General features: G+C 42.2%; 1 protein-coding gene across 2 annotated transcripts in view; it reads left to right on the top strand.

Moving 5' to 3' along the window:
* SGTA (small glutamine rich tetratricopeptide repeat co-chaperone alpha) overlaps positions 1-19,746 on the top strand; it is an 82,982-nt gene extending 63,236 nt beyond the window's left edge. For both annotated transcript variants that reach the window (XM_073546776.1, XM_073546768.1), the window contains exons 10-11: positions 10,166-10,261; positions 18,935-19,746. In XM_073546776.1, the coding sequence (XP_073402877.1) occupies positions 10,166-10,261; positions 18,935-19,049 (211 nt within the window). In that variant the 3' untranslated portion in view covers positions 19,050-19,746. The remainder of the gene's footprint in view (positions 1-10,165; positions 10,262-18,934) is intronic.
* Positions 19,747-20,206: the final 460 nt, after the last annotated feature.

Raw genomic sequence — 20,206 nt, forward strand, 5'->3', positions numbered from 1 at the left:
CATCAAGGTGCATGCACTGGTCTCTCCGTGGCATCCGTTACGTCTTCCGTACGTGTTTTTTTTTTTTTTTTTCTTCCCCAGCTTTCTTTTTTTCCGAGGGTCATCAGGAAGATCTAAGCGGAGGGGACTCCAGTAATCCTTGTTTCCCAAGTTTGGCCACGCTGGGCGTGGTATGCAAATTTATTCAGATAGTCACTGATGTCCCATGGCGACTACCAAATTGTCAAGATCTGCTCTACCAACGTCCATTTTATCATGAGAACTCGGAGGCCCTGTATTTAACGGCCTGGCCGGTGAACCATGGGAGCTATCTCAAGCTGGGTTCTCTCATCAGAGATTTCCCACCATGATTAGCATTGGGAAGTCAGCATCAGCTAGCAATCTATCACTGCACCTGATAACCTTTTTTCACACGGTGCAGGTACCGCGGACGTCCTCATGTCTTCTCTGTTCCCCCCATGGAATTTTTCTCCGGGAATCTGGATAACATTTCTTTCTTTTCTTTCTTTTTCTTTCTTTTTCTTTCTTTCTTTTTCTTTCTTTTTCTTTCTTTTTCTTTCTTTTTCTTTCTTTTTCTTTCTTTTTCTTTCTTTCTCTTTCTTTCTCTTTCTTTCTCTTTCTTTCTCTTTCTTTCTCTTTCTTTTTCTTTCTTTTTCTTTCTTTCTCTTTCTCTTTCTTTCTCTTTCTCTTTCTTTTTCTTTCTTTCTTTCTTTCTTTTTTTCTTTCTCTTTTTCTCTTTTTCTCTTTTTCTCTTTTTCTCTTTTTCTCTTTTTCTCTTTTTCTCTTTTTCTTTCTTTCTCTTTTTCTCTTTTTCTCTTTTTCTTTCTTTCTTTCTCTTTTTCTCTCTCTTGTTTTATTACAGCACAGAATTGCTTCCATTATGTGATGATCTTCTTTTAGGGAGTCTCCCATGTGGTATTCCCCTTATAGAATGCTTGTTAGAGGCCTGGGACCTTATAATGGTTCTGGGTGCTGTTCAGCAGACGCCTTTCGAACTGTGGCAGGATGTTGCCAGTTCTGTCTCAGAAGGTCGTCTCTTCTCGTTGCAGTGACATCGCAGTGCCGTCTGTCAGGCAAGTCTCAGAGCTAGCCACTCTGTCCTGTCGAGTTCCCTTCCTGATTTTTCCACAAGGACAAGGTGGTCATCGAGTTGCCTCCTTTCTTTGTTGTTCAAGGTGGTCTCGTCTTTCCACCTTAACGATGACATTGTCCTTCTCTCTTTCTGTACAGCACCGGTTCATCGGATGGGATGAGCTCGTCACACCCTGGATGTAGTGAGAGCTCTCAGAAGGTTCATCTCGAGGACGGCGCCCTTCAGTAGGTCGGACACACCCTATCCTTGCTTCCTGAGGGTCTCAGGAAGGGTTTAGCCGCTTCAGGGCCACAATACCATTTTTTTTGCTTGGCTATTCAGACGTCCTACCGCATTAGAGACCAGACTATCCCAGCGGGGATTAAGGCACACTTTACTCGGTCGGTGGACTTTTTTTTGAGCCTTTCGGCATCGAGCGTCCACAGAACGGGTCTGCAAGGCTGCGACTTGGTACAGCCTATGTTTCTCAGACTTCTGCACATGCGGCCCTTCGCAGACGTATTCTGCAAGCGGCGGTAGCGCAGCTTTAGTCAGTTGGGACATGGAGGTCTATCTGTTATATGGTTCCCCACCCAGGGACTGCTTTGGGACGTCCCATGGTCTGTGTTCCCCAATGAGTTTCTCGGAGAAAAGGAATTTACGGTGAGTACTCACAAAAATCCCTATATTAGCGGTGCCTATACTAATAGATCAGGGTGGCTGCCCAGCGCTATCCAAATGCATCCCATATAAGCAGGCACCACAATTTACAAGACGAAATGGGCCTAGTTGCATCCTGAAATTTAAAGTGCAAAAAAAAGCATATAAAAATGTGAGGTATTAGTCAATATCTTGGCCAACATATGCAAGCTTATTTTCTGCTATTTTTCAAATAGTGCTTCATTCCTCCAGAGTCGCGCTGTACGGCTAAGCAGTAATGTACAGCCACATATTGTACATTCAGCAGAAATTTTGGAACAAATTTTGGGGCAATTTTACCCTTTTCCCAGTGTGAAAATGTAAAATTTGGGGCTAAAACAACATTTTTGTGGTAGAAATGTACCGTATATAATCGTGTGTAAGCTGAGATTTTCAGCCCATTTTTTGGGGCTGAAAGTCCCCCTCTCGGCTTATATGCGAGTCATATGAGGGGGAGTGGGGGGTGTCAGATCATACTCACCCCCTCCTGGCACGGTCTCTTCAGCCCCTGCTTCTCCCATGATCTCAGCATCCCAGCTGTTCCTGCATCATGTGGTACCGCTCATTAAACTCATGAATTTGTGCATATTTAATGAGCGGTACCACGTGACCGCTGAATGCAAGAACAGCTGGGACGCCGAGATCATGCAGGAAGCAGGGGCTGAAGAGACCGTGTGCCAGGATGGGGGTGAGTATGACTGGGGAGGACAGGGAGCAGAGCAATATCTACCGGTCCTCGTTCCATCGCTGTCTCCCAGGTCCTCTGGATGTGACATTCAACGGAGGGCGCGATGACGTAGTCAGTGCGCGCGCCCTCTGCTAACGTCACTGCACAGGACCCGGGAGACAGCGATGGAGCGGGAAACGGTAAATATAGCCAGTGCCGGGGGCCTGAGCCAGCGGTGACACCGGCGTCTGGCCCCCAGCAACTGAGAGGTGAGTATGTCCTTTTTTTTTTCTTAGCCGCAGCAGCATATGGGGAGTATTTTATGTGTGGAGCTTCTACTTGGGCAACCATTAACCATTGTGCAGCATATGGGGGGGGTATGTATGTATAGAGCATCTACTTGGGCCACTATTAACCCTTGTGCAGCAATATATGGGGGGGGGTTTATCTATGGAGCATCTTCTTGGGCCACTATTAACCCTTGTGCAGCAATATATGGTGGGTATTTATCCTTGGAGCATCTTGTTGGGCCACCATTCACCCTTGTGCAGCACCACCCTTGGCTTATACATGAGTCAATAAGTTTCCCATTTTTTGTGGCAAAATTATGGGGGGTCGGCTTATACACGAGTATATACGGTAATTATTTTTTCTTCATTGCCAAATGGTATAAAATTCTGCGACACACCTGTGGTATCAATATCATCACTGCACCCCTAGATGAATTCATTGAGAGGTGTAGTTTGCAAAATGGGGTCATTTATGGGGGGATCTGCTGTTCTGACATTTCAGGGGCTCTGCCAATGTAACATGGAATCTTCAAACCAGTAAAGCAAAATCTCAACTCCAATATGGTGCTTCTTCCCTTCTGAGCTTTGCACTGTGCCTCATGTAGTTTTCGAACAAATATGAGGTATCTGTGTACTCAGGAAATTGCACAACAAATCTTGGTATTTGTTTTCTTCTGCTATCTTTATGTAAATGAAAAAAATACCCATTTTTGTGGGTAAAATTTTTATTTTTTTTTCACGGCTCTACCTTATAAACGTCTTGGGGCTCAAGGTGCTCACCACACCTCTAGATGCATTGCTTGAAGTGTGTAATTTCCAAAATGGGATCACTTGTGGGGGGAGTTCGCTGGTCATTCACATCCAGGGGCTCTCAAAATGGGACATGGTATCCGCTAATGATTCCAATAAATTTTGTATTCAAAAAGTCAAATGGCACTCCTTCCCTTCTGGGCCCTGCTGCAGTTTTCCATCACTTATGGGGTATCGGCGTACTCAGGAGAAAATTAATTAAAATTTAAGTTGTGGTTAAAATGAAATTTTTGTAAAAAAAAAAAAGTTAATGTTCATTTTTTTCCTTCTGCATTTCTTTAGTTCTTGTTAAGCACCTGAAGGGTTAATGAACCTCTTGAATGTGGTTTTGAGCACCTTGAGGTGCGGTTTTAGAATGGTGTCATTTTTGGGTGCATTATGTCACTTAACCCCTTACCTACAATTGACGTAATATTCCGTCCATGTGTCCATGGACCTAATTACCATGGACGGAATATTACGTCATCGCGATCAGCGGCGCCCACGTGGTGAGCGCCGCTGATCGCGGCCGAGTGTCAGCTAATTATCATAGCTGACACCCGGCACAATGTGTCAGGGGCGGTCACGGACCGCCCCCGACACGTTAACCCCTTGCACACCGCGATCAAACGCGATCGCGGTGTACCGGGGGTTAAAGGGAAGCATCGGCAGGGAGGGGGCTCCCTCCTTGCTTCCCTGAGCCCCCCACGGCAGCGCAATGTGCAGCGCTGCTGCGGGGGACTCCCTTCCTCCAGGCCCCCGAATCCAAGATGGCGACGGGGGCCTGAGGAAGCTGGCTTCCTCAGTGCCTGCAAAGCGCAGGCATGAGGAAGTCTGCAGCAGTGCCTGTGACAGATCGCTGATCTGTCACAGTGATCTGTGATGTGACAGATCAGCGATCTGTCACAGGACAGTGATGTCCCACCTGGGACAAGGTAATAAAGTAAAAAAAAAAAAAAAAAAAGTGTTAAAAATAATTTAAAAAAAATCGCTAAATAAATTAGTTAAAAAAAAAAAAAATATTCCCCAATAAATCCATTTTTTGAAAATAAAAAAAAAACAAAACAATAAAAGTACACATATTTGGTATCGCCGCGTCCGTAATGACCTGCCCTATAAAACTGTCCCATTAGTTAACCCCTTTAGCGAACCCCTTAAAAAATAAAAATAAAAAACGAAGCAAAAAATAATGATTTATTATCATACCACCGAACAAAAAGTGTAATAACGCGCGATCAAAAAGACGCATATAAATATCCATGGTACCGCTGAAAACGTCATCTTGTCCCGCAAAAAACGAGCCACCATACAGCATCATCCGCAAAAAAATAAAAAAGTTATAGCTCGCAGAATAAAGCGATACAAAAATAATTATTTTTTATATAAAATTGTTTTCATTGCAAAAAACCGACAAAACATAAAAAAAGACCTAAATGAGGTATCGCTGTAACCGTACTGACCTGAAGAATAAAAACGCGTTATTAATTTTACCGCACGCGGAACGGTGTAAACGCACCCCCCAAAAGAAATTCATGAAAAGCTGGTTTTTGTTCATTCTGCATCCCAAAAATCGGAATAAAAAGCGATCAAAAAATGTCATGTGCCCGAAAATGGTACCAATAAAAACGACAACTCGTCCCGCAAAAAATAAGACCTCACATGACTCGGTGGGTCAAAATATGGAAAAATTATAGCTCACAATATGTGGTGATGCAAAAACTATTTTTACAATAAAAAGTGTCTTTTAGCGTGCGACAGCCGCCAAACATAAAAACCGCCATAAATAGTAAATCAAACCCCCCGTTATCACCCCCTTAGTTAGGGAAAAATAATAAAACTAAAAGAAAATGTATTTATTTCCATTTTCCCGCTAGGGTTAGGGTAGGGTTAGGGCTAGGGTTAGGGCTAGGGTTAGGGCTAGGGTTAGGGCTAGGGTTAGGGCTAGGGTTAGGGCTAGGGTTAGGGCTAGGGTTAAGGCTAGGGTTAGGGTTAGGGCTAGGGATAGGGTTAGGGATAGGGCTCAGATTAGGGTTAGGGGTGTGTTGAGGTTAGGGTTGGAGTTATAATTGGGGGTTTCCACTGTTTGGGCACATCAGGTGCTCTCCAAAGGCAACATGGCGTCTGATCTCAATTCCAGCCAATTCTGCGTTGAAAAAGTCAAATGGTGCTCCTTCCCTTCCAAGCTCTGCCATGTGCCCAAACAGTGTTTTACCCCCACATGTAGGGTATCAGCCTACTCAGGACAAATTACAAAACAACTTTTGGGGTCCAATTTCTCCTGTTACCCTTAGGAAAATAAAAAATTGGGGGCAAAAATATAATTTTGCGGAAAAAAATGTTTTTTTTATTTTCACGCCCAGGCGTTATAAACTTCTGTGAAGCACTTGGGGGTTCAAAGTGCTCTCCACACATCTAGATAAGCTCCGTGGGGGGTCTAGTTTCCAAAATGGGGTCACTTGTGGGGAGTTTCAATAGTTTAGGTACATCAGGGGCTCTCCAAATGCACATGACACCCGCATACCAATCCATCAAAGTCTGCATTCCAAAACGTCACTACTTCCCTTCCGAGCCCCGACGTGTGCCCATACAGTAGTTTTCTCCCACATATGAGATATCAGCGTACTCAGGACAAATTGGACAACAACTTTTGGGGTCCAATTTCTCCTGTTACCCTTAGGAAAATAAAAAATTGGGGGCAAAAATATAATTTTGCGGAAAAAAATGTTTTTTTTATTTTCACGCCCAGGCGTTATAAACTTCTGTGAAGCACTTGGGGGTTCAAAGTGCTCTCCACACATCTAGATAAGCTCCGTGGGGGGTCTAGTTTCCAAAATGGGGTCACTTGTGGGGAGTTTCAATAGTTTAGGTACATCAGGGGCTCTCCAAATGCACATGACACCCGCATACCAATCCATCAAAGTCTGCATTCCAAAACGTCACTACTTCCCTTCCGAGCCCCGACGTGTGCCCATACAGTAGTTTTCTCCCACATATGAGGTATCAGCGTACTCAGGACAAATTGGACAACAACTTTTGGGGTCCAATTTCTCCTGTTACCCTTGGGAAAATAAAAAAATGGGGACTAAAAGATCATGTTTGTGGAAAAAATACGATTTTTTTATTTTCACGCCCGGTCGTTATAAACTTCTGTGAAGCACTGGGGGGTTCAAAGTGCTCACCACACATCTAGATAAGTTCATTAGGGGGTCTAGTTTCCAAAATGGGGTCACTTGTGGGGGGTTTCCACTGTTTAGGTACATCAGGGGCTCTCCAAACGCAACATGACACCCGCAGATCATTCCATCAAAGTCTGCATTCCAAAACGTCACTACTTCCCTTCCGAGCCCTGACGTGTGCCCATACAGTAGTTTTCTCCCACATATGAGGTATCAGCGTACTCAGCACAAATTGGACAACAACTTTTGGGGTCCAATTTCTCCTGTTACCCTTGGGAAAATAAAAAAATGGGGACTAAAAGATCATGTTTGTGGAAAAAATACGATTTTTTTATTTTCACGCCCGGACGTTATAAACTTCAGTGAAGCACTGGGGGGTTCAAAGTGCTCACCACACATCTAGATAAGTTCCTTGAGGGGTCTAGTTTCCAAAATGGTGTCATTTGTGGGGGGTTTCTACTGTTTTGGTACATCAGGGGCTTTCCTAATGCGACATGGTGTCCGATCTCAATTCCAGCCAAAAACGTCAAATGGCGCTGCTTCCCTTCCGAGCTCTGCCATACGCCCAAATAGTGGTTTACACCCACATGTGGGGTATCAGCGTACTCAGGATAAATTGCACAATATCTTTTAGGGTCCTGTTACTTTTGGAAAAATAAGAATTGAGGGTGAAAAGATCATTTTTGTGGAAAAAATATGATTTTTTAATTGTACTGCTGTACGTTATAAACTTCTGTGAAGCCCTTGGGGGTTCAAAGTTCTCACCACACATCTAGATAAGTTCCTTGGGGGGTCTAGATTCCAAAATGGTGTCATTTGTGGGGGGTTTCCACTGTTTTGGTACATCAGGGGTTTTCCAATCGCGACATGGTGTCCGATCTCAATTCTAGCCAAAAACGTCAAATGGCGCTGCTTCCCTTCCGAGCTCTGCTATGCGCCCAAATAGTCATTTACACCCACATATGGGGTATCAGCGTACTCAGGACAAATTGCACAATAACTTTTAGGGTCCTGTTACCCTTGGAAAAATAAAAATTGTGGGTGAAAAGATCATTTTTGTGGAAAAAATATGATTTTTTAATTGTACCGCTGTACGTTATAAACTTCTGTGAAGCCCTTGTGGGTTCAAAGTTCTCACCACATATCTAGATAAGTTCCTTGGGGGGTCTAGTTTCCAAAATGGGGTCACTTGGGGGGGTTTCCACTGTTTAGGTACATCAGGGGCTCGCCAAACGTGACATGGCGTCCGATCTGAATTCCAGCCAATTTTGCATTGAAAAAGTCAAACGGCGCTCCTTCCATTCTGAGCTCTGCCATGCGCCGAAACAGTGGTTCCCCCCCACATATCAGGTATCAGCGTAGTCAGGACAAATTGCACAATAACTTTTGCAGTCCAATTTCTCCTGTTACCCTTGGTAAAATAAAGAAAATTGAACCTGAAGTATTTTTTTTGTGAAAAAAAGTTAAATGTTCATTTTTTTTTTAATATTCAAAAAATTCCTGTGACGCACCTAAAGGGTTAATAAACTTCTTGAATGTGGTTTTAAGCACCTTGAGGGGTGCAGTTTTTAGAATGGTGTCACTTTTGGGTATTTTCTATCATATAGACCCCTCAAAGTGGCTTCAAATGTGAAGTGGTCCCTAAAAATAAAATGGTGTTGCAAAAATGAGAAATCGCTGGTCAATTTTTAACCCTTATAACTTCCTAGCAAAAAAAAATTTTGGTTGCAAAATTGTGCTGATGTAAAGTAAACATGTGGGAAATGTTATGTATTAAGTTTTTTGTGTGCCGTATCGCTGTGATTTAAGGGCATAAAAATTCAAAGTTGGAAAATTGCGAAATTTTCAAAATTTTCGCCAAATTTCCGTTTTTTTCACAAATAAACGCAAGTTATTTGAATGCAATTTTACCACTAACATGAAGTACAATATGTCACGAGAAAACAATGTCAGAATCACCAGGATCCATGAAAGCGTTCCAGAGTTATGACCTCATAAAGGTACAGTGGTCAGAATTGTAAAAATTGGCCCGGTAGTTAACGTGCAAACCACCCTTGGTAGTGAAGGGGTTAAAATGTGATATGGTCCCTGAGAAATATAAAATGAAAGTTTCTTGTTGAAATTAGAAATCGATGGTCGACTTTTAACCCTTATAATTTCCTAACCACAAAAAAATAGTTTCAAAAATTGTACTGATGTAAAGTAGACTTGTGGGAAATGTTAATTATTTTGTGTGACATGACTCTCTGGTTTAAGGGCATGAAATTTAAAAGCTTGAAAATTGCTAAAAAAAAAAAAATTTTGATAACGCAAGTCATATCAAAAATTTTACCACTAATATGAAGTACAATATGTCACTAAAAAACAGTCTCCAAATCATCGGGATCCATGGAAGCGTTCCAGAGTTATTACCTCATAAAGGGACAGTGGTCAGAATTGTAAAAATTAGCCTGGTCGTGAAGGCAAAAACAGGTTTGGGGGTGAAGGGGTTTTCCCCACGAACAAAGTTAATTTTGATTAATCAATCTTTAAATGATAAGCTCCACAATCGGATGTGTTAAAAAAAAAAAAAAAAATAATGTTCCTGTGCTGAGATAATCTTATAAATGTGCCCCTGCTGTGTACTGTGTAATGGCTATGTCTGCCCGTGCAGGTACATGGTCTGATCATATCACATCTCCTGGGAAGGGAAGGAAACAAAAGTTACCTCTTCCTTTGAGGTAAAACATTGCTTAATAAGAAGCAGTGAAATTTATTTTACCTCACAAAAAGAATTATTTATGATCCCCTGCTGTCCTGTCTGTATCCTCTCTTTTGCCTTCTCTCCTGCCCAGGAGCTGTGGTATGATCAGACCATGTTCCTATACGGTCAGACACAGCCATTACACAGTACACAGCAGGGGCACATTCGTAAGATTATCTCAGCACAGGATATTCTTTTTTTAACATGTCTAATTGTGGAAAATATTATTGATTAAAATGTCCTTTTTTTTGTGGGACAACCCCTTTAGTGGTGCCACTTCCTTTAACTATTCTAAGAATATTGGCATGAAATCCTCATCAATTCTACTGGGCATATCAGGCCGGTTTCTCACGCCCGACTTTATTGGTCAGAATGTGGAAAGAGATATCCAAACTGACAGCAGGTGTACTGGCCCAAACTCCCCAGCCTCATGGGCATGTACGAGTGGTAGAGTTTGGGTCAGCCAGTCTGGACATCTGTCCTCACTCACGTCATGAATGTCAGATGGGTGTAACCAGGTTAAGGGGAGTACAATATTGGTCAAATCCCACGTGTGTAAGTTTGGTCCATTTTATTGTTATAGTTTGCAATGGTTAAGAAGTCTAGTAAAGATTTCAGAGTCACGCTTTTCAGGTTTTCTCATTTCATATTCTATTAAAATGAACATATGGTAGGTTCACTTTGAGCGTTGTAGGGACAGACCTGTTTTTACCATTTTTCTCTTTTCAGAATGTCCGGTATGATCTCTGGTTCTGGCAATCCCATGGCTGGCGCAGCTGCTGCAGGACACGCACCTCCCACAGACTTGGCCAGTCTTATACAAGCGTATGTATAGCTTTTCAGATTTCTTGTCATTGTTTTTCTATTATTAGGAAACTTTTTGTTAGGGGATTTGTCTTCATTCCTGTAAAGAAATAAATAAATAATTGCATGTAGTGGCTGCCAAACCGCTGCTTTTCCTCAGTCTGTATGCCTGCGTTGATATCAGAATGTACTCCTTCAGAGTACCAATGGTGGTAGTGAAAGGGTCCGCTCTGTACCGTGTCTAAGGTATGCTGAGGATAAGTTGCGGCAGGAGATTCTTCTGATACCACTCAGAGGAGGACACAGGTGCTGACCCTTTCACTTTGATCATCAGTGCTCCACATGAGCATATTCTGATACAAAGGCAGGTAAATAGACTTGAGAAATAAACAGGAACTTTGGAGACATTTAGGCTGTGTGCACGCGTAGCGATTTTTAAGCGTTTTTGCTGCGATTTTTGGCGCAAAAAGGCTGCGAAAACGCTTAAAAATCGTGTACAGAACGCCCCCCATGCATTCCTATGGCATTCCGCACATGCTGTGCTAATGCTGCGCTTTTTTCCGCGGCGGAATCGCATCGCGGAAAAAATCGCAGCATGCTCATTCTTTGTGCGGAATCGCAAAGAATTGCCGCGATACCGCACCCATAGGAATGCATGAGAATCGCTTACTTCCCGCATGTGGCTATGCCCACCATGCGGGAAGTTAAGCGTCTCATGTGCGGTTGGTACCCACGGTGTGGAGGAGAGGAGACTGTCCTCCAGGCCCTGGGTACCATACCCCTGTAAAAAAAGAATAAAAAATAAAAAATCGGTGTATATTTACCTTCCGGCGTCCCGTGATGCATTCCCGGCCTAAGCGTTCCCAGTAATGCCTTGCGGCAAGGTCCTGTGATGACGTAGTCTCGCGTGACTCTAGCGGTCTCGCGAGATCGCTATAGCAACGCGAGACTACGTCATCACAGGTCTCGCAAAGCATTACTGGGAACGCCGAGGCCCGGGAATGCAGCGCGGGACGCCGGAAGGTAAATATACACCGATTTTTTTATTTTTTTTAGCATTTTAACATCCTATCTTTTACTATTGATGCCGCATAGGCAGCCTCAATAGTAAAAACCTGGTCACACTTGTCAAACACTATGTTTGACGAGTGTGACCAACCTGTCAATCACTTTCCAAGCGATGCTTCAAATCGCTTGGAAAGTGCTTGAATATCGCACGCGAAAATCGTGGCAAAATCGCGATCATAATCGCGGTAAAATCGCGGTGAAATTTCTGGGAAGGAGTCCGGTTTTTAGTAAGCGTTTTAAAACGCTACGTGTGCACATAGCCTCTTATGGATTTTTTTTTTTTTTTTTCTTTACAGGAATGAAGCAAAATCCCTGAATACAGTGATTTGCAAAGCCTCATAATATTCTATGATAAACAAAATTTATATTAAAAAAAATGTTACTTTTTAACTTTTTTCAGACCATCCATAGGCTCTAACTGCATTTCCCTTGTAACTGGGGCCAATATACTGGGTTAATTAAAAATATGCAAATCTTGATCTGTCTGACTCGCAACTCCACCGCCCCTCAAGTATTTTATGACCATATTCAATGAGTAGAATCACCACTATCAATCCAAATTGCTCTTACTAGCCCCACTCCAGTAATGTTTGATCTATAAAAATAACTTGCAGAATGGGGAACAAGTTTTTCAATGTATTTTAGTAATCCTGTGTGGTCAGGAAAAAAAGGAAAAATGGACACTCCTTTCCCTTATTTTCCCACTGATATCACAACAAAAATATGCAAAAATTACATTAATATCCAAACGATAATTTTTTTATGGCATTTTATACTACATCAACGAAAAAAAATGTGACAATGTATCGTCAGGATCTGGTTAATTATGTCTGTTAAATTATATAGTGTCTGCACTATATCTTTCCACTTCACCGTTCCTATCAGTGTTGAGTAGGTTTCCTTTAGGATCCAAGTGAACAACCTTATTAAAGTGAACCTGTCGGCCGACTCATGCTGCCTGATCTGTTGCATGTACTGGTTGTATGAACTCAGCCAGGTATGATTGACTCTGAAATGTCACAGCAATTCAGAAAAAATTTTTTTTACTGACATTGGATGGTTTAATACGTCCAATGATGGTATCTCCCGCTTTGATGTGGGCTCCGGCAGTGAGCCCTGTTGTGAACTCATTTTCTGCTCCACCAGTTGAGAGTTCTCCTTCCGTTCTCCCTCTGGTGGTGACAGGAGGTAGTGAGGTTGGTTTAATTGGTAGTGATCTGCCACCTGATGAGGAGGATAACGATTGGATCTCTGGAGTATCAGACTGGATATAAGACAGCCGACGCCCTATCCTGGTGCTGGTGATTCAGTCTGCTTCTCAGGTCTTGGACTTCAGCTCTGTTCCAGTCTTCTCAAGTTAAGTTTGTTTTTGCTATTGTTCACACTTGCTCTTGTTGGTCAATTCAGTTTTTTGTGGTCAGCCAGCCCCTGCTGGGGTTGTGCTGAATACCACTCCTATTTATCTGTATTTGCCTTTTGGTCCCTTATTAGATTGGCCTCTTTTTGCTCTCTCGGAATATTTCAGCGTGCTGATATAGTGGGAGAAGTCTAGTGACTTCAGGGTTAATTTTGCTATCAGAAGTGTTGGACATTATTTTGGTAGGGTTTTTGGCAGATTGCAGACAGTGTCTTTCCTTTCCTGTCCTTTCTAGTTAGTCGGGCCCCATCGTTTGCTCAGCCTATTTTTCTGCCTTTGTGTTTTCATCTTGTTTCACCGTCAATACATGTGGGGGGCTGTCTTTCCTTTGGGGTCTGCTCTGGGGCAGTTAGTTTTCCTCTTTTCCTGCTTTAGGCTTTTGTAGCTTTCCGGTTGTGACGAGGCGTCTAGGATCATCGTAGGCACGCTCCACGACTGCTGCTAGTTGTGTGGTAAGATCAGGGATCTGCAATCTGCATAGTTACCAACCTCTCTGGTTTTCTGAGACTTGGCTTGTGTTGTTTTTTCCTCCTCGGTGACCCATTCATAACAGAGCCCACCTCAAATCCGGGACATGTCATCTGTTTTGATGATTAAGGGTGCTGTGACACCTGAAATGCGTTGATAATGCAACTTTTTGTCCGTACTATGCTGAATTTTATCCTCTATTTTTCCAAAAATATGAGTGAATAAAGAATTGTGTTTTCACCTCATCGTTGAGCTGGATTTTCTCTTCATTGGAACCCACTTTAATCCCTTGATACCATGCCGCTTGACGGATCCTGACAGCTAGTGGTTCCGTGACAATGCCATACGAAAGTGGGGGACAGAGAGCACTAGAGATGTGTGAACCCGAACAGTAAAGTTCAGCGTCCATACCGAACACCTGCTGTTCTGACATGGACAGCGAACACCGGGTGTTTGTTGCGCTGGCACGTGCATGAGAGGTGCAGCAAATACCGCTTTTGATCGGCTGTAAAATCATCACTGCCTGTCAGACACCGCAGTTCAGATGCTGTAAAATGAAAGTGTGAGCCCGCAGCTGTGATCGGAGGAATAAAGTTTACCTCTGGCTGGCGTCAGCTGATGGGACTTCTGCACTCACCAGCCGACGCCTGCTGCCGCTAATAACAGTGAGAACAGGACCAGCTGATGGGAGTATTCATCAGCCGGCTCCTGCGCTGTAAATAAATAAGAAAAAAAAAATTAAACGGCATGGGTTCCCCTGTATTTTTGAATAATATTTTTGGATAACCAGCCAGGCTTCAACCCTCTGCTGTCATCTTCAGCAATGCTGGTTATCAAGAATAGAGGGGTCACCACACAGTTTTATAAATTATTTTAAAAAAACAGCATGGGGTCCCCCCATTTTTGACAACCACCAAGGTAAAGTATGCAGCTAAGGCTGGTATTCTCAGGCTGGTAAGGGGCCATGGATAGGCAGCCCACAGCCGCCCAGAAAAGGCCCATCTATTAGATGCGCCAATTCTGGCGCTTTTCCCGGCTCTTCACACTTGCCCTGTTGTAGTGGCAAGTGAGATCATATTTGTGGGTTTGACGTCACCTTTGTATTGTCCGGTGACATCAAGCACAAGGCTCAGTAATGGAGAGGCAGACACCTATCCATTACTAATCTAATATTTATTTTGTAAATAAAGACACAGCCAGAATAAAGTCCTATATTTGAAATAATAACAAAACACACTTTTCCTTTTTTTATTTAAAAATAACAAACACAGTTAGGTGAATAAAATGCCTAATTCCACTGAATCCCTCGTCTCTAATAATAAAACAAAAATAAAAAAACAATATCCCTCACCTCTCCGTCGATCTGTCCCACGCCATAATCCATGTCTGGAGATTAATAGTTTTTCAAACCGGACAGTACCAAGGTGCGACCATCCAGGCTGAGAACCACTGGTAAATGTGCTTCTGCGAGCGCAGTATCAGTGACTAGCGGTGACATCGAGGTTACTGCCAGTCACTGAAGCTGCGTTCTCAGCCGGGAAAGTCTCATGGTGCAGAGGCGAGTTCACTGCAGGGTACTCGCCTCTGCACCATAAGACTGTCGCATCGTGGCACTGTCCAGGTTGAAAACGATTAATCCCAGACATAGAATACGGCATGGTAAAGAATTACGTTCAGCTTCAGCCCTGCTATATGTAGCAGTAATGCTCATCTACTACGGCGCTCATAGCAGGGCGGCAATGACAACCACTGGGGTCTCCTGCAGACCCCGGGTTGTCATGCCAATCTATCGGCGCCCCGCGATAATGTGACAGGGGCGCTCCGATAGGCAGGTATTATGACTGGCTCGCTTTTGGCAGTGCCATATTAAATGCTGCTGTCAGAGATTGACAGTGGCATTTAACGTGTTAACAGCCGTGGGTGGATTACAATTTCACCCATGGCTGTTAGGGGCACATGTCAGCTGAAGAAATCAGCTGTCATGTGCCTGAAAAGATGCAGGCTCAGCGCCGGAGTCCTTATCAAACGGAGTGGCGACCTATGACGTACCTATACATCATAGGTAGAGTTGAGCAAATATATCAAAATTCAGTTGCGATTACGATCGGCGAATATTGTTTTTGCAATATTCGCCGAGCACAGCTGATAGCCATTGGATTCAATGGGAGTAGTAATGAACGTATATGTTCGGAACCAATAATCAAACATAAATTTGGCACGAATAGTGCAAGTTCAGATTCGGCAGCAGATTCCGAACATATTCACTCAACTCTAGTCATAGGTCGTAAAGTGGTTAAACAATGGAAGGGAATACACCTCGATGCGTCTCCTTTTAAAGGAATGCCATGGACACACATGGCCCATGTACTTGATGTTACACCATTTCACTATAGTAATAGACAATAATTCAAAACATAGTGTATGCAGAACAATCATCAATGCAAAAGACAGTCATGGCTGAAAAGTGTTGGCACCCTTGAAATTGTACCAGAAAATAAAGTATTTATCCCAGAAAATTATTGCAATCACATGTTTTGTTGTTCACATGCTCATTTCCTTTGTGTATTGGAACAACACAAAAAAGAGGGGGAAAAAAGGCAAATTGGACATAATTTCACACAAAACCACAAAAATGGGCTGGACAAAATTATCACCTTTTGAAAATTCTTGGTAAACATCTTTGTTTCAAGTCTCTGATTCTTGTTCAAACTCACATTAACTGTTGTAGGCAATATCCAAATCACACCTGAAACCAGATAAATAGGGGAGAAGCTTACTCAATTTTGCATTGTGTCTCTGTGTGCCATCCTAATCATGGAGAACAAAGAGATGAGAACTGTTGGAGGATTACAGAACCAAAATCGTTGTAACCTTAAGATTGCTGTTATTTTTCAAGTCCATCTCCAGAGCTCTTGCTATTCCTTTGTCCACGGGGCCTAACACAATCAAGAAGTTTCCAACCCATGGCACTGTAGCTAATCTCCCTGGGCTTGAACGACAGCAACAAATTGATGAAAGATTGCAATGCAGGATAGTCCCGATTGTGGCTAAGTAGCCCCAATCAAATTCCAAAGAAATTCAAGCTGTCCTGGAGGCTCAAGGTATTTCAGTGTCAGCGCGAACTATCGACAGTTCAATGAGATGAAATGCTATGGCAGGAGACCCAGGAGGACCTCCCAATGCTGAGAGATATAAAAAAACTAGACTGCAGTTTGCCAAAATGTACGTTAGTAAGCGAAAATCTTGTGAACAGATGAGATCAATATGGAGCTTTTTAGTAAAGCACTTCCTGCTGTTTACCGAAAATCGAATGAGGCCTATAAAGAAAAGAACACCGTACCTACAGTCAAATATGATGGAGATTCACAGATGTTTTGGGGTGGTTTTGCTGCCTCTTTCACATGGTGCCTTAACTGTGTTCAAGGCATCATGAAATTTGAAGATTACCAAAGGACTTTGGGTCGCAACATAGTGCCCAGTGTCAGAAAGCTTGGTTTGCGCCATGGGTCTTCCAACACGACAATGACTTTAAACATGCTTTAAGACCACCCAGAAATGGATGGAAACAAAGCGCTGGAGAGTTCTGAAGTGGCCAGTAATGAGTGGATCTAAATCATGTTGAATACCTGTTGAGAGATCTTAAAATTGCTGTTGGGGGAAGGCACCCAGTTTGCAAAACAAGAGGTGCCTAAAATTCCAGTTGAGGTGTAAGAAGCTTGTTGATGGTTATAGGAAGTGATTAATTGCAGTTATTTATTCCAAAGGGTGTGCAACCAATTAAGTTTAGGGTGCCAACAATTATGTCCAGCCCATTTTTGGGGTTTTGTGTGAAATGTCCAATTTGCCTTCCCCCCCCCCCCCCCCCCCTCAGTTTTTTGAGTTGTTCATTTTATGGAACAATTTCAAGGGTGCCAACACTTTCAGCTATGACTGTATACAGCATTAAACAGGTCAGGCTCAACTGTAGCCAATGAATGAAGCAGTTGAACCTAAACAAATCTGAGTGATCAGGTAACAAAGATTGCATCAAAGCCTTCACAACACGGACTGTATATCCTGCCAGAAAAGATTAGGAGTAAAGTGCATCCTTCCTAGACAAGGTAAATGGGTTGGGGAGAACTCGAATCCAGGTAATCCATCATAATTACATTTTTTTTTTTTTTTTTTAATCAACATAGAAAACCAGTAGATGTACTTATGTTGTCTGGATTCTTGCGGTTCACCTTCCTTCTCTTGGTTAGCCAGTCATCCTTTTGGTAAGAGTGGAAAATAAATTGGCCAGTTCTCTATCAACCACTCGTATTCAAGCCCGGAATGCCATAGAATATGGAATCTGCAGATCATGCAAACAATGTTTGATGTAGATGAATGAGGCTCTTTGCTTCTGCACTTTGGTGGAAAAGTCTGGGAAGATGGAAAATATGGCATTGTCAAACCAGATCTCTGTTACGCTCAACCATGTGGAGTTCTTTGCCGGTCCCAGTAATTTAGGAGTCTGACCAAGAGCAGTGGGTTTGGGGGGCACCCTATGAGCACGTTCCATAGCAAAGGCCAAGAAGTAGGGTGGGTCAGGAAATAATTACTTGAGTCATTTTGTAAAAAATTCATCAGGGCGCTGACCCTCTGCCCTTTCAGGAAATGCCATAATGCAGAGATTTAGTGCAGTCGATTCTCCAAGTCATCTTCCTTTTAATGCCAAAACTCTGATCTCAGAGTGAAGTGTCATATAGCATTAGGCAGACCTGCTGTGATATCATCCAGAGGCTATACCTGATCCTCCACCTCAGATACCCTCAACAGAAAAACATACTTTAAAAGTGAATATGCACACATAGGCAGAGGACCTTCCAATCCAGGGCAGCAGACCGGGAGAGGCCACCAAGATTCTTCCAGCCCGACTAGTATCCTAAACAGCTCTGTCCCCGCCAGCCTTTAAAGTATGTTTTCCTCTGAACCAAAACGTTTCAGAGTTAAATATACCTGAATGAGTTTATACAGTGTGTGCCTAATGCATTCCCATGGATTTGGCAGCATCTATCAGCTTACAGGTTCACTTTATCCACAGTAGGTGGCTGCACCCATCTATTACATGGTCACTTGATCATTGGAATATAACACTGGGATATTTTGGTGTCAGTTATGTCTGAACGGTTTTATGTTAAGTTTATGGTTCTGATTAAGAATATGACTGATTTTGCCAGACTGGCTCTAGTTTGAGATATTATTTAATAGTTAATTACATTCGAATTCTTGCTTCAAAAAGTCAATTTTATAGCATTGAAAACCTACAAATTAAAATATATTTCATTACCTAAGACACTGTAACGAGTCAAGACAGAACAAAAAGCCGTTGCATTTATCACACACAAGTCGCATTGGGGGAATGCTTTATTTTCATAGATGAATGACCTCAAAAACTAGAACCAATTCAGCAAAAGAAATGGTATTTTTTTAATTCGGCATCCTCCAAAATACTCTAAATCCATTAAAAAAAAAAACCTTGGCACCAGAAAAAAAAAAAAAAAATTAACCTTGGGTTATCTATGTAATTCTACATTTTTGCTGCAAGAAAAATCTGTAATCATCTGTATCTTGCTCCAGCGAGAACAGTTACCAACTGTGTTTTTTTTTGTTTGTTTTTTTTTTGTGTACTAATTCATGGAGATCAGCTGAATGCTAGGGGAATATTACATGATTTTAATGGCTTGGGGGAACATAAATTTATGTTTTGTTCTTTTTAGTGGACAACAGTTTGCTCAACAAATGCAGCAACAAAACCCAGAACTAATAGAACAATTGCGCAGTCAGATCAGAAGCCGAACTCCAAGTGCAAGCAATGAAGATCAGCATCAATGATCTGAACCAGCATATGAGGGGCAATTCTAAATATTTCAAGAGCATATGATCCAGAAGTACCAAGTGACCACACCACGGCCTGTCTTCCTTTTTTACATTTGTGCAAACAGTGGCTATTGCTCTACTTTTACTATGTGCAACACCACCTTCTACAGAAGGATCTAATAAGTATAACTTGCCGCAATGTAGCACAAAGGGCTGACCTAGTATGAACATTTGGTCTGTTTGTTACTCTTGAAGGGTAAAGATACAGTATATTGGTGTTTTCTCTTCCTTCCCTGGCCTACCCTTGTCTGTTTATAATTTATAAAGCGGGGTCGTGGTGTTGGTTGTCACCACTTAACCATTTGTACATTACTGACTGTTTGATATGACCCATATTTTATTCCAGGAATACAGAAATTGCTAGTACAAAGTGAAAATTCTGGTTTTGTAGTTTGTGCTTCCTAGCAGAAATGGAGTTTCTGATTCTCCTCCTGGAATGATTTGCACAATACACATGCAAAAAGATCAGGGCTTCATGGTCGTCAAGCATTCTCCACCATCTGAAGCTCTGTCTGGAATTTACAGAAATTGAATCTTCTTGTAATTGTTTTGGTGTGGAAAATTGTAAAAAAAAAAAAAAAAAAACAGCCCAAGTGGTCTCCATGCCTAATGCATTTTAATAAAGAACAACTGTGTGAAGAATTGAAATAAATCAGTGCCCGCTAATATTTTTTTTATCAATAACTTATTGTGGTGGACATAGTTGAAATGTACGTTTCACAAGCTTCCGGTTTATTTCCTGAGAGCAGGTTGAGTTCCACTAACAGAACATGGCATCTGTGTCCTATGGTTTGGATATGTAATTTTATTACGTTATTTCTAATAGTACAAAGAAAAAGGTAATAAAGGTGTTAATGTCCTATGTGCGTGATACATCATCTACATGTCTGTATCTGCTTGTTATGTGGCTCTCTGACAAACTTCCCTTACAACAGTATGATCATAGATAAACGACAAAGATAATGGAACTATCTTTTATGTAGACATGACATGTGAGTATTCACTGAAAATTTATAAATCCAACCAAAGAAGTATTGAAGTAAATAAACACTGGAATACTTAACCCCTTAACGACCGCCGATACGCCTTTCAACGGCGGTAATTAAGGGCAC

The sequence above is a fragment of the Dendrobates tinctorius genome, unplaced genomic scaffold (assembly GCF_039654945.1).
Source record: "Dendrobates tinctorius isolate UK_male_01 unplaced genomic scaffold, ASM3965494v1 ptg000011l, whole genome shotgun sequence".
NCBI classification, from domain to species: domain Eukaryota; kingdom Metazoa; phylum Chordata; class Amphibia; order Anura; family Dendrobatidae; genus Dendrobates; species Dendrobates tinctorius.